The 24,245-nt window shown below is 36.4% G+C and overlaps 2 protein-coding genes across 9 annotated transcripts in view; one reads left to right on the top strand and one right to left on the bottom strand.

The window, feature by feature from the left end:
* The window catches only part of FCHO2 (FCH and mu domain containing endocytic adaptor 2), a 112,591-nt gene that overhangs the window by 84,905 nt on the left and 3,441 nt on the right, over positions 1-24,245 (top strand). For all 4 annotated transcript variants that reach the window (XM_082457158.1, XM_082457160.1, XM_082457157.1 and 1 more), the window contains 5 exons: positions 4,592-4,703; positions 8,199-8,354; positions 8,883-9,015; positions 20,234-20,433; positions 21,182-21,246. In XM_082457158.1, coding sequence (XP_082313284.1) covers positions 4,592-4,703; positions 8,199-8,354; positions 8,883-9,015; positions 20,234-20,433; positions 21,182-21,246 — 666 coding nt within the window. The remainder of the gene's footprint in view (positions 1-4,591; positions 4,704-8,198; positions 8,355-8,882; positions 9,016-20,233; positions 20,434-21,181; positions 21,247-24,245) is intronic.
* The window catches only part of LOC309658579 (uncharacterized protein), a 98,915-nt gene continuing 74,673 nt past the window's right edge, over positions 4-24,245 (bottom strand). For 3 of the 5 annotated variants that reach the window (XR_014262273.1, XR_014262274.1, XR_014262276.1), the window contains one exon: positions 4-2,982. Coding sequence is in view for 1 of the 5 variants with exons in the window: in XM_082457427.1 (XP_082313553.1) it covers positions 2,736-2,761; positions 2,913-2,982 (96 nt within the window). In the remaining 4 variants the exon portion in view is untranslated. The remainder of the gene's footprint in view (positions 2,983-24,245) is intronic. The other 2 variants (XM_082457427.1, XR_014262275.1) reach the window with 2 other exon arrangements.

The raw sequence follows: 24,245 nt of genomic DNA, 5'->3' as shown, positions 1-24,245 counted from the left end.
AGTGATTAACATAAATCACATGCAAAATTTAACATCCAAAATATAATCAGGCTGAGGGTAGTGAAGAATTAAGCATTAGACATTTTGGTTTTCTGGAAACACACCTGGCATTATCAAACAAGCCACATTTTCCTTTTCTCTTTCACATTTTATATTCTCTGAATAGAGAATTTTAACCATTATTAGCACTGTTAAGAATGCATCAAATTTATAAACTACTGACCAATATAAATAGTTGAAGGCAGAATACGATGCAGTACTTTCTACTGTGAATTGGTACTTACATTCCTAAGAAAATTTGTTTCAAAAACAACTGATTCAGTGAAAGGAAGGGGTTTTGTGCTTGCAGTGTGGTCCTGGGACCTGCAGCATCTGTCTGTATCACCTGGGAACGTACTAGAAATGCAGACCTTTTAAATCAGAAACTCTGGAGTGGGGCTAGCAGTCTTTGAGCAGGCTTTCTAGGCAATTCTGATGCATGTTGAATTTAAGAATCCCAGCCCTAATTAAGCTGATTTAATTATACCTAATTTGATTTGTCAAAACTCACGCAGAAGAAGTGGGTCTTCTGTGTGTAGCCATTGTAAAAATGGCATGAGTGGTATAGGCTAAAATGAGATAAATGATTTGATTTCTAAATGTCTGAACATGATGTTACCATCTTATTTTATATACTTTTGTGAACATATTGTTTTTCCCATCTTCTGACTTTACGTAAACAATATTTTCAATAAGTCTTTTTGTTTGCTGTAACAAGCAACTTATTCTTACATTTTGTTTGTATATGTGGTTTTGTTACCTTTTGTTTCCACAGAATCTGTATTTTAATCATAAAGAACATAGATGGGTCCTGTTAGAAATCAGGCAGGTCTGGGTAACCAAAATTGCTTTAGTTGTTTCCCATTATCTCCAGATTATTCAGACCGTTTTCTATTTGTGATGGAAACTTTAATTTTGATTAAGTTGGTACATATTTGTTTGTAGTTTGGGCCAGTGCTGGCAATAGGAGAACCACAAGTAGGTGACAGTGATGATACAGGCAGGCAGGATGTGATGTAATGTGGATTTTATACGACAAAGTTTCTTTAAATCTTCCTAAAAATTTCTTTCTTTTTTGTGATGTTTATTCAGCTCCCTGTTTAGATTTAAGTTTTTGATTCTTCTTGTTCTTGAAAGTATTTTCTTTTCCTGCAATATTTTGTTTTATTTAAATATGATAGAAGATGATAATTTGATTGGGACACTCTCTGAAATTGAAAAGCACTGTGAGACTTCACAAGGTATTGTATCGAAAGCAGATGTATGTGTTAACTAATGACCCTAAAGTGTATCTAAAAATACTCTGTTATCTAATTTTTCCTTTTCCAGCAATTTATGGTGTCTCAGAAATCAAGAATAACTCTAAGGTTTAACTATCTCAATTTTGTACTAATTATGTGCAGTTTCTATACAGGATCCATTGATAGCAGTGGATAAATTATAAAAACATACATTATTTTTGCATTATCTTCCTTCTCCCTCCTGCTCTTCTCCCTCAACATTAAGAAATATCAACAAATCTTACTTCTTAAGCTATCAGAAGCAGAGAAAAAGTGATTAGGAAAGAACCAGAAAGAATATGTCAGTTAAAAAAGAGAAACTATAATATAAAAACCACAAAGCAAAGGCTATCATATGAAAACCATTCATACAGTGAGCTGAAGTTAGAGGCACAGAGGTAGGAAATAGTTGGGAGTGAGTTTTTTACTCCTGAGCTGAAAGGAATTCCACAAAAATATTCACTGATTGTTACAAAGGTAGGTACCCTTTATTTCAGCTTTATGTCTCTGCATTTTCAAAACATACACAATTGTAAATATGCAACAATTAAACCAAAATTAGAATGCATACTATCCTTATAAAGAACATCCAAAGAATTTATTATTTCCAAAAAATGAGTTATTCTGAATAATATAGTACACATTTAGACTTTTTTAGGGACCTAAGCACATATTTCCTGTGTCAAACATTTTTTTGAAGGATGCATATACAATATGATCTTGGAAACAAAAATGGAATATACAAAAGGGGATATGCCAAAATGTTAAGTGGATTTTGAGTTTTTTCCCTAACTCTCCAATACTTTTTTCTTCTTGCCAATATTTCAGTAACAGGCTTAACAATTTACAGGGAAACTATTTCAAGAATTCTCATTTTATATGCCCAAATTGGATACTTGAAAAGAATAACTTTGTAGGTTTCTTTTTTGATTTTTAATGTCAAAGTAGTAGCAGACATTAATGTTACCCATGACTGTGTGTAGATATCCACTTGTGTAGGTTACCTAAGGGAAAAGATTAACTTCAGATTTAAGAGCATAGAATTTTCTCTAATAAAAGATTATTATAGCCTTCATCTTTCTCTGAAAATATGCTTTCTTGAATTTCTAGTGACCCTAGTATAGAATATATATAGATCTATATATATATATATATATTTTTTTTTTTTTTTTTTTTTTTATGGCTGCGTTGGGTCTTCGTTTCTGTGCGAGGGCTTTCTCTAGTTGTGGCAAGCGGGGGCCACTCTTCATCGCGGTGTGCGGGCCTCTCACTGTCGCGGCCTCTCTTGTTGCGGAGCACAGACTCCAGACGCTCAGGCTCAGTAATTGTGGCTCACGGGCCTAGTTGCTCCGCAGCATGTGGGATCCTCCCAGACCAGGGCTCGAACCCACGTCCCCTGCACCGGCAGGCAGACTCTCAACCACTGCGCCACCCGGGAAGCCCTAGAATATATTTTTTAAAAAATTGAACGAATTTAGATTTACAGGGAAATTTTCCCACTGCACTAACATGTATTTGCATAGTTGTAATTACGTATCCTAGAAACTACTGCCTCTTGATCAAGCCCTTAGCTTTCATTTAATTATCTCTCACCTGATCCAAACTTGAATCCCTGCCAAGTCATTTTTCTTTTCAATCCAGGATTCACTCTGTGTTCAGTGATCTTACAAAATGAAAAACACAATCATGTTTCTTTTAAACATTTTCAGTGGCTTTTAGTGCCAATAGGATAAAATTAAAGGTCTTCCATATCCTGATCTGGGTTATAAACACTTCTCCGGACACATTTTCATGTCCTTTCATCGTTGCAGCCCATCACCCACAAAGTATGTTCCCGCTTTGCAGAAAAAACTACTTGTGGTTCAAAACGGTACCATTTCTTTCATGCCTCTTTGGCAAAGTGTCTGGCATATATTGGTGGTTAGTAGATAGTAGCTGTTGTGATTTTGTGAATACATTTTATTATTGAGTTTAGTTTCATATGAAATTTTAAGTTGTCTTGTTTGGGAGAGTTTACTTTTCCCAGTGGCCTAGAAACAGCAGTTCCTGTTTCCATGTATTTTTAATCACTGAGTCATTTTTTTTTTAAACTATGAAGAACCTTCTAAATCAGAATTCTTCAAAATCTTGAACACTACAGAATCTTCCTGGCCTCTAAAGGTAACAAAAGCTCTTTCTCACTATTTGTAGGAGCCCAGGTTTAGTTGTGAGGCAAAGAAAGCTAGTACTGATTTTTGTTAGAATTAATAATACTCTAGGTATCTCAAAAGTAACTCACATCTGAAATAAAAATATCTGATGGCTATGAACATTGTGTAACATTTATGTAACAAAAAACATAACATTCAAATTTCAGAGATAAATGAATAACCTAGGTCAACATTTTTCTTTAAATAAGAATGAATAATCATAATTAACTACCCTATTGACTTACTTTTACAAAATTTCATCATATATTGTTCATTAAATGAAATGCTCCACTTTCCAATTGATAACAATAATGGTAAGGCATAAATGGAGAGAGTACATTTGTAAAAAAAAAAGGCAGTGCACTCTTTTAAGGGATTTGTCTGTTATGAAATAAACCAGATACTTTTAGGTTTTAAAAAACACCTGAACATATACATTAAATTTGTTTACATTTTATTATGCTTTTAAAACACTGCTCTTTCTATGATTTGACTCTAAAGGTATCTTACTGAGTTAACTTTATGTCAGGAATGTTACCTCAAAATGATGTTATTAGTCATATTTATCGAGGAAAGGTAATATGGGAATATAATACAGCATAAGACAAAGAAGAGGTAAAGGAGAATTACAGTAATAATGAGCAGTGCATGATTACATTACACTGCTCATTTAGAAATAGCTAATGTATAGAAATACCTTAAATAGAAAAATCCAGTTTAATGACCTTACATATGTGAATTGGTAGAACCTGAAAGAATTTAGTATCTGAATGGTTTTGAAGCCATATTTTAGTAATTTTAGCTCTTCAGGTGAAGGGCTTTTTCCTTCTGACATTCCTTAACCCAACCCTTCTTTGTCATTCTATTTAAAATTGAAGTCACTGTGACATATTTTCCTGATTTTTTTTTTTAATTTGTCCAACTTGTTTTATGCTCCATTTTTTAACCAGATTTATACTTGGGGCATCTTTGAAACCAGTAATAGAGTCACTTGTGACAAGCTAATGTTTTGACTCTACTCTGTCTTGGTATTTAATAAATATCTTTCTACAGGATTTAACAAATGAATTGTGTTTATTCTAGGTGTGTCACGAGGTCCCAGTCCTGTCAGCCTTGGAAATCAGGACACCTTACCTGTGGCAGTCGCCCTTACAGAATCTGTTAATGCCTACTTTAAAGGGGCAGATCCCACCAAGTTAGTTTTTAAAAGATACGTGTATACGTGTGTGTGTGTTTCAGGGGCAGGGGGCTTGATGGTAAATTTTAAGAGTTATATTTTGATTCTCTATTAGTTAGAGTTTTCTGTTACTTGTTTACCTGCTTTTTGCTATCAATTATAGTCATTTAGAGATTGTCTTTCAAATTTAAGAAGTCACTATAATCAGTAGTGATGGCTTTTTTCTAAGTTTATGTACGTTTTTGCCCAGGCTTTATGACCACTATGACACATCTGTTGTTTGACATGTCCGTAGAACAGGATTGTGGCAGCTGACGTAGATGGGGATAGAACTCTGAATCTTGGCCTAGTGTATATCTTTGGTGAAAGTGTGATGTTTGCAAGAGAGACCTAGAGTGCATGTCTATTACAGGAGACTCTTGAAGGATTGGTTTAACCTCCTTCTATTAAGAAAATGATCTTTGGGTGAATGACCACCCTTATTTTTCTTTCTTTTTTTTTTGAATTTTATTTTATTTTTTCATACAGCAGGTTCTTATTAGTTATCTATCTTATACATATTAGTGTATACATGTCAATCCCAATCTCCCAATTCATCCCACCACCACCACCCCACCCTTATTTTTCATGTATAACATTATTCATTCATTAAATATTTGAGTCCTTAATATGTGTAAGACTGTTATTAGCTTGCATTGTTGTGAAAGTTTCTTAGTTTTCACTTGAGATAATGCAAGCTCTGTAGAGAAGAACTTTTGTTCACTAAAGTACCTTCAGCACATACAACAGTCTTACACCTAGTAAGCACTCAAATGTTTGATGAGTTAATAATGTTACTTAGGAAAAGGAGAGGTATTGATATATGCTATGAAGAAAAATAAACCAGGGTAAGGGGATAGACAGTTACAACAGAGGGCTACTATTTTAGATAGAATGATCAGTGAAAACCTTTTTGAGGTTGTTTTTGAAAGACATTGAGGGAGGAGCAAGCCATGCAGATAGGTGAGTGAAGAGCATTCCAGTAAGTGTAAGGGACTGAGGTAGAAGTATGCTTGGCATAGTCAAGAAACAGCAAAGAGAACCATGTCACTGAGTAGGAGTAAACAAGGAAGAAAGTAGTCAAAGATAAGTCCACAGAGGGAACAGATCAGGCTGGGCATTGTAGACCATGATAAGGAGTTTGGAATTTATTATGGGTGAGGTGGGAAGCAAGTAGAGGCTTTTGAGTAGAGGAGTGATGAGGTTACTTATGTTTTTGAAGTAGCACTCTGCCTGCTATATGGAGAATAAACTAGAAGAAGCCAGAGTAGATGCAGAGAGAAAGGGTTAACCACTGAAGTCCAGGTGAGAGATGATGGTGACTTGTATAAGGGTATTAGCAGAAGAGATTGTGAGTAGTAATGAGATTCTGAATGTATTTTGAAAACAGAGTTGTCAAGATTTGTTGAGGGAGTAGATTGTTAAATTTGAAGTACTTATTAAGACAATTTAGTGGGGATGTTGAGTTGATGATAGTTGAATACATGATTCTGGAGTCCAGGCTAAAATATTTGGTAGTCATTAATTTGTACGTGATACTTAAAGCCTGGGGCATTAGGGTGTAGAGAAGAGATCTGATGAGAACTTAAGTCCTGGCCCCCTTCAGTGTTTAAAAACAGGAGGATGAGAATCATCCAGCAATGGAGTTTGGGACAGCAAGCAACAAGAGAGGTGAGAAGAGAACCAGTAGAGCAGAGTCCCAGAAACTAAGTGAATAAACCCTTTCATGAAAGAAGGTGTGAAGCTGTATCTGATGCTATCGTCAGGTCAAGAAAAATTGATCATTAACAACATGAAGGTCATTAATGACCTTCACAAGAGCAGCTCTAGTAGACTGCTTCGAGGGAGCTCAGGAGCAGGAGCTGATGCAAATACAGACAACTGTATTTGGAGAGAGCAAATGTTAGGCAATTCTTTTAGGATATTTTGCTCTGAGTAGAAGCAGAGAAACAGGGTGGTAGCAGGAGAGAGATGGGAGAATCAGAGGAGGCCTTTATTAATTTTAGTTTTGGGGTTTTTTAAAGATGATATACATTTCAGTATGCTAATGGGAAAAATCCAATATTTATGGAAAAAATTGAATCTGCAGGAAAGGGGGCAATTGCATGAGTGAAGTCCTTCAGTATGTAAGAGGAGATGTGCTTCAGTACAATTAACCTTAGGTGCATAGACTGATTATCTGTTGAAACAGGAGGGAACGCAGAAGGTATGCATGCCTTTAGAGTCAGGGAGATTAGGATTTTAGTAGTGAGAGTATGAGGAAGTTCTTTTCTGATTTTATTTCATCCGTAAAATTTAAAGGAAAGTCGTTGACTGCAGGTGGGGGAGGGAATTTTGCAGGTTAGAGTTAGAGGAGAAAGGAGAAGGTATGAAAAGAGCTAGGGAATGTAGTAGAATTTCCAGGTTATACTAAGGGGACCCAACTGAGAGTTTTGTCTATATCATTATACGTTTTTCTCTAGTCATGTTCGGCCACATAGATGTAGGTGAGGAGCTGGATTTAGCTAAGACTGTGTTTTGCCAAACAAGCATAGTCAAATGAGAGAGAACCAAGGGGAGGGTTTATGCAAAGGAGTATGTATATTGATGGACCATGAAGTCCCAAGATAGGGGGAAAGGAGGATATGAAGGAAGAGTGAAGATTAATGAAAAAGGTGGTAGGAACAATGGATTATGGAGGTTTTTGATGAGATTGGAGATGCAGTATTAGACAGAATGAGTTGGAGAAGTAGGAAGAGACTATCCGATGAGTGGGGAATCAGACTGAGATGATGGAGGGGCTGAAGTATGGCCGAGGTAGGCTGGAAGGCAGGATCATTGAAGGTAAGGGGCTGAAGAACTAGGTGACCAAGGTGTTGAAAGGATTATCTGTGTGGATATTGAAATCACTAAAAATTTATGATAGGAGTAGTTGTGCAGAGACAGACTGACAGTGGGCCAGGAGCTATAATTTTCAGAAAATGAAAGGGAATGTTGAAGATGACTTGGAGGGTTGGGATAGCGAGTAGTATAATCTGATGGTGTGAGTTTCAAATGAAGCTGGTGGTTTTTCAGAAGGAAGAAGGAATATAGAGTTGTAAGAGGCAATGAGAAGCAAGGAGGACATCTACCACTGCCACCGTCAGGCCCAGTGCTTTGTGGGGTTTGGAGGAAAAATAGCTACAGCTGGGGATAGTGTTACCAGGGAAACAATGTCCTTATGAGACAGCCAGGGATGGTTTTGGCAAACAAGTGAAAGGGGTATTATCAGTGTGCTTCCATTTGTGTTTGGAATTTAATTCTAGGAAATACTGGTGTTAGATGAATATATCATTTCACATAGAATCACTTTTTATAATTGAAAAAATAATTCATGGTAATTATGATAAAAGGTTATATATATAAATAAAGCCCTTTTAAAACTAAATATGCTTTAAATGGAGGTTAAAATGCCTTATTTAAACTATTTAAATTTTTCAAAATGCCTACTTTCAGGTGTATTGTGAAGATCACTGGTGACATGACAATATCATTTCCAAGCGGAGTTATTAAAGTCTTCACTAGTAATCCATCCCCAGCTGTGCTCTGCTTCAGGGTGAAAAATATCAACAGACTAGAACAAATTCTTCCAAATGCACAACTTGTGTTCAGGTTTGTGTACTTTTCAGTTTTTTTAAAATTTTTTGGCCACACTGTGTGGCAATGTGGAATCGTAGGTTCCCTGATTAGGGATCGAACCTGTGCCCCCTGTGGTGGAAGTTCAGAGTCTTAACCACTGGACCACCAGGGAAATCCCCAGGTTTGTGTACTTTTGTTTTGAAGGTGAAATTTCTTTTTAAGAAATATTTTCTTTCTTCTTCAAAGCAACAGGAATTCAATTTGAAGACAATATCAAAATTATTTATTATGATTAAATAGGATTCTGCTGTCTTTGTTTTGTTTGTGCTGGTGGTGGTATTAGTCATTGTTAAATCCTTCTCTACTGTACATCTTCTCATCTTTTAGGCAACTTTCTGCTATGTTCCATTCTTTATCCCCTAAGTTTAGTTTTCCCTCATCCCATCTTTTGGTTCATTTCTACTAGTCTTTGCCAGGTCAACAAATTACTACAGAGAGGCAGACGATAAAGATGAATAAATAACTATGAAATAATAATGAAAATATTTCTTATACATACAGTGATCCATCACAATGTGATTCTAACACAAAAGATTTTTGGATGAACATGCAAGCTCTTACTATCTACCTCAAGAAGCTATCAGAGCAAAATCCAGCTGCTTCTTATTATAATGTAGATGTATTAAAGTATCAGGTGAGTGTCATATTATAAAAATCCTTAATTAAAATATTAACAAACAGAATCTTGCATATCATTAAATGAATAATATGTCATGGCCAAATGAAGTTCATTCGAGCAATGCAAGGATGTTTCAAAATCAAAAAGTCTGTTAATAAGCCTATGGAGATTTTGGCCAATTTGATCAAATTCACCATCTATTACCAATTAAAATACTGAGTAAATATAAATATATGAATGTCCTTCACCTGAAAAGACCAGCATATCAGTCTTAATAATGAAATACCTAAAACATTGAAAGTCAGGAATGGCAAAGACACCCATTATTCCTGTTAGTGTATAAGATTTTTCTGGATGTGTTAGTATAGTTAGAATAAAATAAGTGGTGATAAATATTGGAAAGGAAGATATAAAAATAGTATTAATTACAGGTGATATATTTCTGGAAAACTCAAGAGAATCAACTGAAAAACTGATGCAGGAGAATTTAGCAAAGTGGTCATTTAAAAAACTAATACAAAAATTAATGGCTTTCAAAACAACTAGTTAGGAAAACTAATGGAGAAAGATATTCACAATAAAAAAACTAATTTAGAGCTGGAGAGGTAGTCCAAGATGGTATAGGAAGATCCTGAACTCACCTTCTCCCATGGATACACCAACATGGTGTATATACAGCTACATGTGGAACAGTTCCCTCTGAAAGATAGCTAAACAGCTCCTTCATATCAGCAAATGAGAAAAGGGCCACACTGAGGCGAGTAGGAGAGGCTGAGGCACAGTCTCACTGTAAGCCTCAACCCCATCATGGCAACCCACCATCTGGATGGAACTCACAAATCTGGAGCTTCTCCCTGAGGAACAAAGAGTTTGTAACCCACATAGACAGCCCAGCTTTTGAGACCTGCACTTGATAGACGAGTCCCTAAAACATCTGGCTTTGAAAACCAGTGGAGCTCGTATTCACAGGAACCAAAGGGCTGTAGGGGTCTGAGAAATGGCTTTAAAGAGCTTGCATGCAGACTCAAGCACCCTAGGTCGCAGCATGCAAGTGGCCATTTGAGAAGCGCACAGACTATATGTGAAAGAGATTCATTTGCTGATCTTAAAGCATCGACTTGAGGGGCCAGGGCGTGTTGAGATACTCTCCAGGGAATGAGGTGCTGGAGGGCACCTCTTTTACTTACTCCGTCTACTTTGCTAAAGCCAACAGGCACCACTTTATTTTTTATTTTTTATTTTTTTACTATAGACTTTTTCTCTTGGTGGGTGCCATCTTTACACTCCAACCAGTGGGCTCTCCCTCTCATGCTAAAGCTGGCTTTTTATTCAAGACCTCTTTCCTCCTTCCTCAGTGGGTGTCATCTTTGCACTCTCTTCTGTGACACCAGTATCTTCAAGAGGGGAGTTTTTATAGATGTCTGGTGCCCCAGTTTTTGCAGCTGCAGCCCAGGGGACACCCTTGATCTCCTGGCTCTGGAGGCCAGGGGAGCTTGCATTTCTGGGTCGCACAGGACAATAACAATCAGTGAGACAGGTTTGGCAGGCTACTGCCCCCAGGGCGATGCACAGAAAGCAGACTGAAAAACAGCCGTAGTGTTTCTGTGAAAGAGACCCATTTGCTTGGCCTGGAGCAGCAGCCTAAGGGGCAGGCTTCAGGTCTGACACACATCTAGGGGTCTACAGATACGCTGTTAGGGAACGTAGGCTGGAGGAATGCAGTCAATTCACTTTCCCTCTGCCTTGCTACAGCTCACCAGTATCTCCCAGAAAGGAACTTATAGACTCGTCTAGAGCCCTGATTTTTATGACTGTCACCCAGGGGACACCTCCAGATCACCTGATCTGGTGGCCAGCAGGGCTTACATTTGTATTCAATCCCACAGGACTATATGTATTTGCATACTTTAAAAGCTGCTGCCTGAGCATCTAGCTTCCTAGTCAGTCTGAATCAATGTGCTGGCAGATTTCCTGCTTTGAAACACTGACAGGTCTTGGCACACCCTTGACAATTAGGAGCTATTAAATATAAAATAGGCTGCTTGGACAATCACAGAGGTTTGAGAGGCAACCAAGAGCTAAGGTGAGGTTGAACAATAAGGTTCATCTCCTACACAAGGTTACTCTTTCAAGACTGGAAGGGGTGGCTATTTCATCTAATACAAAGAAGCACAGAAAATCAAGTAAAATGAGGAAACAGGAATATATTCTAAAAGAAAGAACAAGATAAAACCTTAGAAAAACACCTTAATGAAACAGAAGTAATTTACCTTATAAAGAGTTGTAAGTAATGGTCATAAAATGCTCACCTCACTTGGGAGAAGAATGGATAAACACAGTGAGAACTTCAACAAAGAAATAGAAAACGTAAGAAAGTAACAAATAGAAGTCACTGGGCTGAAGAATACAATAACTGATCTGAAATAGATACTGGAGGGGTTCAACAGCAGACTAGATGAAGCAAAGAAAGGATCAGTGAACTCAAAGACAGGGCATTGGAACTCACCTAATCAGAACAGCAAAAAGAAAAAAGAATTTTAAAAAGTGGAGATAGCTTACAGGACTTATGGGACAACATCAAGCAAACTAACATATACGTTATAACGGTCCCAGAAGGAGAATAGAGATAAAGGGACTGAAAACTTACTTGAAGAAATAATGGCTGAGAACTTCCCTAACCTGGGAAAGGAAACAGACATTCAGATCCAGGAAGCCCAGAGAGACCCACACCAAGACACATTATAATTAAAATGTCAAAAGTTTGAAAAAAGAATATTAAAAGCAGCAAGAGAAAAACCAAGGGAGCTGTCATAAGACCATCAGCAGACTTTTCAGCAGAAACTTTGCAAGCCAGAAGGGATATATTCAAAGTAAACTTCTAACCAAGAATACTCCACCTGGCAGAGTTATTGCTCAGAATTGGAGGAAAGATACGGAGTTTCCCAGGCAAGCAAAACCTAAAGGAGTTCATCACCAATAAACCAGCCTTACAAGAAATGTTAAAGGGACTTCTTTGCTGAAAAGGGCGCTAATTAATAACAAAAGTATGAAAGTATACATCTCACTGGTAAAGGTAAATATAATATAGTAGAGGTAGTGGATTAATCACATAGAGTGAAAATAGTAAAAGGATAAAAGACAAAAGTAGTAAAAATAACTCCAATAATTAGTGAAGGGATACACAAGATAAAAAGATGTAAAATGTGACATCAAAAACAGAAAATAGAGGGGGGGTAAAACTGTAGACCTTTAGAATGCATTCAAACTTAAGTTGTTTGCAGCTTAAAATGGACTGTTATGTAGGTTGTTACATGTAAGCCTCATGGTAACAACCAAGCAAAAACCTATAGAAGATACACAAAAGATAATGAGAAAGAAATTAACCATTCCACTAAAGAAAGTCATCAAACCACAAAGAAAGAGAGTAAGAGAACAGAACAGCCAGAAAATAATTAACAATGTGCAGTGAATACATACCTGTCAATAATTATTTTAATTGTAAATGGACTAAATTCTCCAATCAAAAGACATAGAGTGGCTGAATGGATTAAAAAAATAAGACCTATTTATATGCTGCCTATAAGATGCTTCCTTCAGATGTAAGGACACACACAGAATGAAAGTTGAAGGGATGGAAAAAGATGTTCCATGCAAACAGAAACCAAAAGAAAGCTTGGGTAGCTATACTTATATCAGAAAAACATAGACTAAAACAGAGACTGTAATAAGAGACAAAGAAGGGCATTACAAATTGATGAAGGTGTCAATCCAACAAGAAGATGTTTAACATTTGTTAATAATTATGCACCCAACATAGGAGCACCTAAATATATAGAGCAAATATTAACAGACCTAAAGGGAGAAATAGACAGCAATACAGTAATAGTAGGGGACTTTAATACCCACTTTTATTAATAGATAAGTTATTCCGACAGAAATCAGTAAGGAAACATCAGCCTTATATGACATGTTAGACCAGATGGACTTAACAGATATACAGAAAACATTCCATCCAAAAGCAGCAGAGTGCACATTCTTCTCAACTGCATATGGAACATTCGCCAGGACCATATATTAGGTGAAAAAACAAGTCATAATAAATTTAACATTGGAGTCAAATCAAGCATCTCTTTTAGGACCACAGTGGTATGAACCTAGAAATCAGTTACAAGAAGAAGACTGGAAAAATCACAAATATGGATAGATTAAACAATATGCTACTGAGTAACCAACGGGTCAATGAAGAAATCAAAGGAGAAATCAAAAAATACTTTGAAACAAATGAAAATGGAAATACAACATACCAAAAATTCATGGGATGCAGCAGAAGAGTTTCTAAGAGGGAAGTTCATAGTGATACATGCCTACCTCAAGAAACAAGAATAATCTCAAACAACTTAACTTTACACTTCAAGTAACTAGAAAAAGAAGAGCAAACGGAGCCCAAAGTTAGTTGAAGGAAGGTAATAACAAAGATCAGAGCAGAAATAATTAGAGACTAAAAAGATCAATGAAACTAAGAGCTGGTTCTTTGAAAAGATAAACAAAATTGACAGACCTTTATCTAGACTCACCAAGAAAAAAGGAGGGCTCAAATCAGAAATGAAGGAGGAGCTGTTACAACTAATACCACTGAAATAGAGACTCATAAGATACTACCATGAACAATTATATGCCAACGCATTGCCAGCAACCTACAAGAAATGTATACATTTCTAGGGACATACAGCCAGCTTTCCAACACTGAATCATGAAGAAGTAGAAAATATGAATAGATTACTAGTAAGGAGATATGAATCCATAATCAGAAACCTTCCAACAAACAAAAGTCTGGGATCAAACGGTTTCACTACCAAAGTCTACCAGACATTAAAAGAATTACAGCAGTTCTTCTCAAACTCTTCCCAAAAAATAGAAAAGGAGGGAACACTTCCAAACTCATTTTATGAGGCCAGCATTACCCTGATACCAAAACCAGACAAGGACACTACAAGAAAAAATTATGGGCTGATATCCCTCATGAACATAGATGCAGAAATCCTCAACAAAATATTAGCGAACCAACTGCAACAATACATTAAAAGGGTCATACACCATGATCAAGTGGGATTTATTCCAGGGATGCAAGGATGGTTTGACATCCAGAAATCAAGCAACGTGGTACACCACATTAACAAATGAACATGAAAATCATGATCATCTCAGTGGATTACGGAAAAAGCATTTGACAAAATGTAACATCCATTTATGATAAAAACTCCCAACACAGTGGGTATAGGGGGAACATACCTCAACATAATAAATGCCATATATGACAAGCCTATAGCTAATATGCTCAGTGGTGAAAATCTGAAAGCTTTTCTTCTAAGATCAGGAACAAGACAAGGATGCCTACTCTCACCACTTTTATTCAACATAGTATTAAAGTTCTAGCCAGATAAATTAGGCAAGAAAAAGAAAAGGCATCCAAATTAGAAAGGAAGAAGTAAAATTGTCACTCTTTGCAGCTGACATATTATATGTAGAAAACCTTTAGACTCCATAAGAAAAAAAACTTAGAATACTGAATAATAAATGAATAAACTGAATAATAAATGAATTCAGTAATTTTGCAAAACTCAAAATATATAAAAATCTGTTGTGTTTCTATACACTAATAATGAACTAGCAGAGGAAATTAAGAAAATAATCCCATTTACAATTGCATCAAAAAGTATAAAATACTTAGGAATAAATTCAACCACAGAGGTGAAAGACCTGTACACTGAAAACTATAAGACAGTGATGAAAGAAATTAAAGACAAAACTAAATGAAAAGATACTCCATGCTCATCGATAGAATTAAAATTGTTAAGATATCCATACTACCCAAAGCAATCACAGGTTTAATGCAATAACTGTTAAAATTCCACTGGCAATTTTTCACAGAAATAGAATAAACTATCCTAAAATTTGTATGGAATCACGAAGGACCCGAAATAGCCAAAGCAATCTTGAGAAAGAACAAAAAGCTAGAGGCATCACGCTCCCTGATTTCAAACCATATGACATAGGTATAGTAATCAAAACATGGTATTGGCAAAAAAATAGACAGATAGCTCAATGGAACAGAATAGAGAGTTCAGAAATGAACCCACACATACATGCTCAATTAATTTATGACAAAAGGAGCCAAGAATAAATAAACATTGGGGAAAGGACAGTCTCTTCAATAAATAGTATTGGGAAGATGTTAAAAAAAAATAGTATTGGGAAAACTAAATTAGCCACATGCAAAAGAATGAAACTAGACTACTGTCTTATACCATACACAAAAATTGACTCAAAGTGGATTAAAGACTTGAATGCAAGACCTGAAACCCTGAAACTCATAGAAGAAAACATAGGTGGTAAGCTTCTTAACATCAGCCTTGGTGATCATTTTCTGGATTTGACTTCAGAAGCAGAGGCAACAAAAGCAAAATTAAACAAGCAGGACTACATTAAACTAAAAAGCTGCACAGCGAAGAACATCATCAACAAAACGGAAAGGCAATGTACTGAATGGGAGAAGATTATTTGCAAACAATATATCTGATAAGGGGTTAATATCCAAAATATATAAAGAACATACAACTCAATAGCAAAACAAACAATCTGATTTTAAAAGTGGACAGAGGATCTGAATAGACATTTTTCCAAAGAAGACATACAGATGGCCAAAAGATACGTGAAAAGTTGCTCAGCATCACTGATGATCAGGAAGTGCAAATCAAAACCACAATAAGCTGTCATCTCACACCTGTGAAAATGGCTGTCATCAAAAAGACAAGAATGTAGAGAAAAGGGAGCCTTTGTGCACTGTTGGTGGGAATGTAAATTGATGTAGCCACTATGGAAGACAGTTTGGAGGTTCCTCAAAAAATTAAAAATAGAACTACAATATGATCCAGCAATTCCACTTCTGGGTATTTATCTGAGGAAAATGAAAATACTAATTTGAAAAGATTTTTGAACCCCAATGTTCATTGCAGTGTTATTTACAGTAGCCAAGATATGGGAAAACCCAAGTGTTCATCAATAAATGAATGGATAAAGAAGATTTGCTGTATATACACAATGGAATACTATTCAGCCATTAAAAAAGAATGAAACCTTGCCGTTTGCAACCACATGGATGGACCTTGAGGGCATTATGCTAAGTGAAATGAGTCAGAAAGGGAAGACAGAGATGGTTTGATCTCACTTATGTGTGGAATCTAAAAAACAAACAAACCAGACCAAGTTCATAGATACAGAGAACAGATTGGTGGTTGCTAGAGGCGCAGGGGGTTAGGGGTGGGTGAAATGGCTGAAGGGGGTCAAAAGTTACAGACTTCTGGTTATAAAATAAATAAGTGATGGGGACGTAATGTACAGCATGGTATCCAAAGTTAATAATACTGTATTGCATATTTCAAAGTTGCTAAGAGTATATTTTAAAAGTTCTCACCACAGGAAAAAAATACTTTGTATGTACGGTGACAGAGGGTAACTAGACTTGCTGTGGTGATCATTTCACAATGTATATAAATATCAAATTACTACACTGTACACCTGAAACTAATATAATGTTACATGTCAATTATACTTCAATTAAAAAAACTTTTTTTAAAAGATCTGTTACAGCATCCTTTCCTGTAGCTACAGTGAACACACAAAAAAATTTTTTAAACTAATTATGAAACACCATCTCTGCTGCTTTGAATATAGTTAGAATGGTATACTTTATTTAAAGGAAGACTCATATTGTAGAAAGCTTAGCTGTTTCTAAATTAGCTAATAAATTTAATGTGATCCTGATCAGAAACTCAGTGGAGGTGTTTATATATTTGTGTCTGGAGACTTGACGGTATTTTCAAGTTCTCAGAGGAATAAAGCCCGGAAAATTAAGTTAAGAAAAGTTTTAAACAGTAATGTGGAGTAATGTTTTAGTTTCAATGGGAAAACTTTGTAAGCCAACAGTATTTAAAATAGTTTGGAACTGGCACAACAATAGATGGCCAGATGAATGAAACAGATTAGAATATCCAGAAATAGATCTAAGAATAAACGGAAAATTCTTTCTATGACAAAGTAGCATTTCAAGACAATGTGGAAATGATTAATTTTTCAGTAAATGATACTGGGGCAGCAGGCTGGAGATTTGGGGAAAAAAATTCAGCTGAATCCCTAGCTCATACCTTTAACCAAAATAAAACCTGCATGTATCAAAGGTTTAATAATAATAAATGAAGCCATAAAGATATGAAAATAAAGCATGGATGAATATATGTATATCTGGGTATGTATGCATGTGTGTTGTGTATGCGTTATAAATGTTTATTACATATTTTAATCTTGAAGTGTGGAAGACCTTTCTGAATACAATACAAAACCCAGAAGTCATGCAATAAGAGAATGAGATACTTGAGACAAAAAGAAAGAAATATGTGTGTTTATAAGATGTTTGGTTAAAACACACAAACCCTTAAACAGAATCAGTATTTAATCTGAGGGAAAAGCATGTGTAATATTGTAAGATAGACCAAAAGGTTTACTCCAAAGAGCCCTTATAAATTAGAAATAAAAGATGAATAACTCAGCTAACTTACCGAAAGATGCTCCATGTCAGTAGTAATCAGAACAATGAATGTTAAGACAACAATGAGATACCAGTTTTAGTCCTCATTAGATTGACAAAAATGAAAAAGACTGCTCTATTAGGAGAGGTGTGACCACTTGTTGATAGGAGTACAAATTAATAGAACCTCTTAGAAGGTAACTCTGTTAGGTCATTGAGTATATGTAACCTTTAACTCAACAATTCCAGTTCCAGAAATCTGTTCTTTGGAAATCACACAAATTGAAGGGTGGGGGTGGTGGGGGGAAGGTAGAAAGGATATTCACTGCAGCATTGCTTGGAAACCACCTAAGTACACATCCACAGAGGAAGATATTGATTAAATTAATTACTGTGGCCATTTGAAAGAATGAGACAGATCTATGTTTGCATCCCTAGAAAGTTTGGAAGTACATGTACCATGATGTTAACAGTGGGGAGTAAGACTAGCACCATACACAAAAATAAACTCAGAATGGATTCGAGACCTAAATGTAAGACTGGACACTATAAAACTCTTAGAGGAAAACACAGGAAGAACACTCTCTGACATAAATCACAGCAAGATCTTTTTTGATCCACCTCCTAGAGTAATGGAAATAAAAACAAAACTAAACAAATGGGACCTAATGAAACTTAAAAGCTTTTGCACAGCAAAGGAAACCATAAACAAGACGAAAAGACAACCCTCAAAATGGGAGAGAATATGTGCAAACGAATCAACGGACAAAGGATTAATCTCCAAAATATATAAACAGCTCATGTAGCTCAATATTAAAAAGACAAACAACACAATCCGAAAATGGGCAGAAGACCTAAATAGACATTTCTCCAAAGAAGACATACAGATGGCCAAGAAACACATGAAAAGCTACTCAACATCACTAATTATTAGAGAAATGCAAATCAAAACTACAATGAGGTATCACCTCACACCAGTTAGAATGGGCATCATCAGAAAATCTACAAACAACCAATGCTGGAGAGGGTGTGGAGAAAAGGGAACCCTCTTGCACTGTTGGTGGGAATGTAAACTGATACAGCCACTATGGAGGTTCCTTAAAAAACTAAAGGAGGTTCCTTTTAAGGTTCCCTAAAAAACTAAAAATAGAATTACCATATGACCCAGCAATCCCACTACTGGGCATATACCCAGAGAAAACCATAATTCAAAAAGACACATGCACCCCAGTGTTCATTGCAGCACTGTTTACAATAGCCAGGTCATGGAAGCAACCCAAATGCCCATCGACAGACAAATGGATAAAGAAGTCGTGGTACATATATACAATGGAATATTACTCAGCCATAAAAAGGAACGAAATTGGGTCATCTGTAGAGACATGGATGGATCTAGAGACTAATACAGAGTGAAGTAAGTCAGAGAGAGAAAAAATATAAATATCGTATATTAATGCATATATGTGGAAGCTAGAAAAATGGTACAGATGAACCGGTTTGCAGGCAGAAATTGAGTCACAGATGTAGAGAACAAATGTATGGACACCAAGGTGGGAAAGCAGTGGTGGGGGTGGTGGTGTGATGAATTGGGAGATTGGGATTGACATGTTTACACTGATGTGTGTAAAATTGATGACTAATAAGAACCTGCTGTATAAAAACATAAATAAAAATTTAAAAATTAAAAAAAACAAAACAAAACAGTGGGGAATAAGAATGCCAAGAGATAAATTTCCTGTTTCATATATTTATGTCTTATTTGAATTTTTAATAGGGTAATTGTATTAAAATGGCTTATGTTTCTAGTAAATACTTTGAAGAATAAAAAAGTGCTGCCACTTAACGTTGGCTTAAAGTTTATTCCAAGTATTTATTTATCATTCATTCAGCAAATATTTATTATTCAGTGCTTGCTAATTGCTGTGAGTAGCATAGAGAAATAGTAAACATAGTAAGTAAATAATGTATGTTGTGCTATGGAGAAAGGAAGGTCTGTAGGGTAAGGTAAGGAAGAGTGAAAATACAGTTTCCAATGTAAATTTAAACAGGATGATCAGAGTAGATCTCGTTGAAAAGGAGTAAGTCATTTGAGCAAGGAACTGAAGAATTGGAAGGAATTGCACCATTTACTGTGGTTCGTGTGATTAAAATTAAACATTTCAAGTTGGAAGTATTCTAACTCCAGGCTTGCAAAACTGCGTGGCGATCCAGTTTTTCTAGCTGTTTTAAATCTCAGTTCTTATAAAGAATCTTAGAACTCTATGTTGAATGTTGAGAGGTTCTCAAACATGACATGCATAAATAAGAATCACGTAACACGCTGATTTCTGTGCCCTGTACCTAAGCAGTTGAATCAGATCTTCATTTGGAAGGCAGCTATGCTAACCCCTGTACCACCAGTGCCTCCAGGTTTTCTGCATTTGGAGCCAGTGGAATGTGCATTTTAAACAAGCACCACAGAAATTTTGATGTAAAAAGTCCCAGGTCCACACTTAGGCCTTTGAGATGAGCCTGCTTCACTCCGCCTAGCAACAGACAACTCCCTCGTTATTTTTGAGTGTGTGAGCTCTTGTGTTCAAGTGTATGTCATTAACATGACTTGTTTACTTTTTTAGGTCAAAGGCAATTGTTTGTTTTTTTCTCTCTTTAAAGGTATCATCAAATGGTATTCAGTCCACTCCTCTAAATCTTGCAACATATTGGAAATGTAGTGCTGGCACCACAGATCTTAGAGTGGATTATAAGTACAACCCAGAAGCTATGGTGGCACCAAGTGTGCTTTCCAACGTACAGGTGGTGGTACCAGTGGATGGAGGAGTCACAAACATGCAGTCCCTTCCCCCTGCAATATGGTAAATTAAGTAGATTTCTGAATTCCTACTAAGTTTCTGTTGGAATCCCTGAGTCTTAGAACCTAAGCTCTGAAAGTTGTCTTATAAGTTTAGTGTATTTTCCCAAAGAAACCATGCTATAAAAGGTACTGTACATTTTACTAGTCAAGCTATGGTAGCCACAACCCAAAATAAACAAACTAGTCTTGCTGTCCCCACCCAGACTCGAATGATTCAATACAACTTTACCCTTAGGCAAAGTATGTAACTTCTCTAAACTTTCTTTTTTTTCGTTTTAAAAATAAAGTTAATTATTATTTTATAGGATTAAGTATAGCATCTAGCATATCTATAGGAATACCTATCTGGTTAGTCTTTAGTATTAGTTTTTACATCTCTTAACTACCTCTCTTGTTCCCTCCATTAATATTAGTATAGACTCTAACCACTCTTCGTTTATATTAGCTTCACCGTTTAGTAATAAAACTGTGTTTTCCTTGAGTAATGAAGGTACTGGGTCACCTATGCATTGTTTTCCTTTCTCTGATCAGTAGAAATGAAAAGAGTTTACATAATTTGGTAAATATCCATTTATAAAGATAATAGTATTATATTTATATTACTCAAACACATTTTCACCAGGTGATACTATTCAAAGTAAATCTAGCACCATAGTTCTAGTGAAATATTTAAAATGTATTTAGTGAGTGTTCATTTACGTACAAGGTACTATACTAGACACATTATCTGAAAACATTTGTTCTTACAGGAATGCAGAACAGATGAAAGCCTTTTGGAAACTCTCTGGTATTTCAGAAAAATCAGAAAATAGAGGTAAGTGTGTGCATTTTTTTTGTTGTTGTTTATAATGTGATGTTAAAATGTTGTTTAAATGGATTTTTTAGGCATGTTTGTGGAAAATTTTCTCCTGGAATTTCATGCCTTCAGTTCTAAAACTGACCACTAGGTGGAAGTTAATACCTTTATAATAAGAATGGACCAGTTGAGATTCAGAACACATTTTTTTCCTCCTAGATTGAATATGCTTTCTCTGAGAAAAATAATGTTTTGCTATAGCTTTATAAATATTATGTAAATGCTTATGTTCACATGCTACCATTAAGAGAAGATACCTAAATAAAGTAAATTTTTAGAAGTCTAGGTAACCTGATAATCGAAACTGAAAACTAATTGATACTAATTAACACACTCTTTAGCTCATTCTTGGGGTCCTCCTGGCCTCCCGGAAATCATGCAGAAGCTTCCAGGCCTTAAAAAGCCCCTCTGTCTTTTCTCTCTCAGGAGAACCTTACCTTGGTCATTTCCCCTTATTAAAACTAACCATCAACAGCCTTTAATTCTGTGATCATTATTTTAAGGAGAAGCAAGTTAATCGCCGCCTCCCACCATGTCTGCATCTGTGTTCCCAGTGCAAAGAAAAAGTCTCTGCTAGTTAGTTGATCACTCCTAGTATATCCCCTAGCTCAATTTAGAATATAATTCCCAGGACAGTCAAGACTTTAACTTTTTTTTTTTTTAATTTATTTATTTTTGGCTGCGTTGGGTCTTTGTTGCTGCGCACGGGCTTTCTCTAGTTGTGGCGAGCGGGGGATACTCTTCGTTGCGGTACGCGGACTTCTCATTGCGGTGGCTTCTCTTGTTGCGGAGCACGGGCTCTAGGCGTGTGGGCTTCAGTAGTTGCAGCATGCGGGCTCAGTAGTTGTGGCTCGTGGGCTCTAGAGCGCAGGCTCAGTAGTTGTGGTGCACGGGCTTAGTTGCTCCACAGCACATGGGATCTCCCCGGACCAGGGCTTGTCCCCTGCATTGACAGGCAGATTCTTAACCAGAGTGCCACCAGGGAAGCCCGAGTCTTTAACATTTTATTTGCAGTTTCTCTTAATCAAAGGAGAGTTCTCCTGCCCTCTTTTGAATGCCTAATTAATCTCCAGTTACTTTTCCTATTAAGTAGGGTTTTTTGGCGTTTCAAGTTTTGCTCAGCTTTTTCCTTTTAAACATTTTAAGCATAATGTGATCAAAATGTAAAACATATCATCAGTAGTTTTTCTCGTAGGTATTTCTGCATAAAAGTCCAGGAACATACCTCGTATTGTCTGTTGATTCAGACCTGCTGTGCTGAACCAGACTTTTACTACTAGAGAACAACACATTGTATGAAATACCCTAGCTAATCTCTAGTTCCTTTGTTCCTGTTTGGTACTTAAAGGTTGCCTATTTTCAGATGGTAAACTGTACTGATTTTTACTCTAACTGTATGGCTGTGGGAGACAAAACTGAGATTCCTAGTTGAAACTGGAAGTAAACCAGAAATGCTACTTGAATTGAGGGTTTACAACCAGTTAGCAAGGAAGAAAGGGTATATTTTCCCCATATTTAATGAAACAGTATTACTGTAAATATTTACCAAGAAGGGAGTTTGTTCTCTTAAAAATAAGATGCAAATTTTCTAACCAGCTATATTAATAGTTTCCCTCTGCTGTTCAGGTATCAGAGTGTCTATGTGAGGAAATGGAAACATCTTATAAATATGGTTCTGATTTGGTTAGTCAGCCTTTAAAAAAAAGATCTCCAAATTAGAATACTGTAAAACAGAAATCTATTTCTATTTTGCCTTTATGCCCAGAAGAGGGACAGGAAGTAATTCTAAAGTATAAGGATTGCCAAGGTGGCTGCTCTTGGCCTGTGGTGGAACTTTCACAGAATTGAGTTTTGCATATCAAGAACTGTAAAAGTTTAAGGAGGGCTTGGGCAAGCGTTAAGAATTATACAGCAATTCATCTTCCCAATTGATCTGTGCCACCAGGTGCAATAGTATAGGGTGGGTCATTGTTATATTTTCTTCCAGATTTCTCTCTGTAGTGTTCAGCTTCTATACGGGGAATCACACAATGTCACTCCTACTATCCAGCAATTCTCCTTTCCCCAGCCAGAAACCTGGGAATCCTCCTAGGCTCCTCCTCCTTTTCACCCCTTGATTTCAACTCCTAAACATCTTTCAAATTCATTCCTTTCTTTCCTTCCCCTTAGCCTAGTTCAGATCCCCTTTTCCTGTCACCTAGAGTCCTAGACTATTTTATTGACCTTAGGTGGTTTCCTTACCTTGCATCTTGTACCTTTCTGCCCTTCTACGATACTTATCTGAAATGTTTTGTCCTCCATATCTTTGGTGGCTCCTTACGGTTATTTCTTATGGTGGTTTGTAAAGATATTTAGAGCTTGTTCCTTGCTGCCAGTCTAGTCTCATCTTCTGCCACCCTCTTCCACCTGTACCCTCTTCTCCAGCTCTTCTGGTGTAGATGTAGTTCCCTTAAATGCGTCATGCTCTGTCAGGTCTCCCATCTCTGTACCTGTAGTTACCTTTGCCTGACATACAGGCCCATCATCCCCACACCATTTTATGTGCCCATAGCCTTTTTTTTTTTTTAACAGCATTTATAATATTCATAATTATTTACTATTTCTGCCTGAGTCATGTTGAATAAATGGTTATATTGAAAAGAAAGCCCCTCAGACATAATTGGCATGATGTTAGACCAGTTAAATTTTAAAACGAAGGGTGTTAGCATACTGTATTTGTTTTTCTCTTTCTGACTTCACTCTGTACGACAGACTCTGGGTCCATCCACCTCACTACAAGTAACTCAATTTCGTTTCTTTTTATGGCTGAGTAATATTCCATTGTATGTATGTGCCACATCTTCTTTATCCATTTATACACTACCAAATGTAAAATAGCTAGCTAGTGGGAAGCAGTTGCATAGCACAGGGAGATAAGCTCCGTGCTTTGTGACCACCTAGAGGGGTGGGAGGGAGAC

This window comes from Balaenoptera physalus (genome assembly GCF_965194825.1).
Source record: "Balaenoptera physalus genome assembly, chromosome: 3".
Classification (NCBI taxonomy): Eukaryota; Metazoa; Chordata; class Mammalia; order Artiodactyla; family Balaenopteridae; genus Balaenoptera; species Balaenoptera physalus.
Note: the sequence above shows the minus strand (reverse complement) of the source record. Positions and strands in the feature narration are given on the sequence as shown.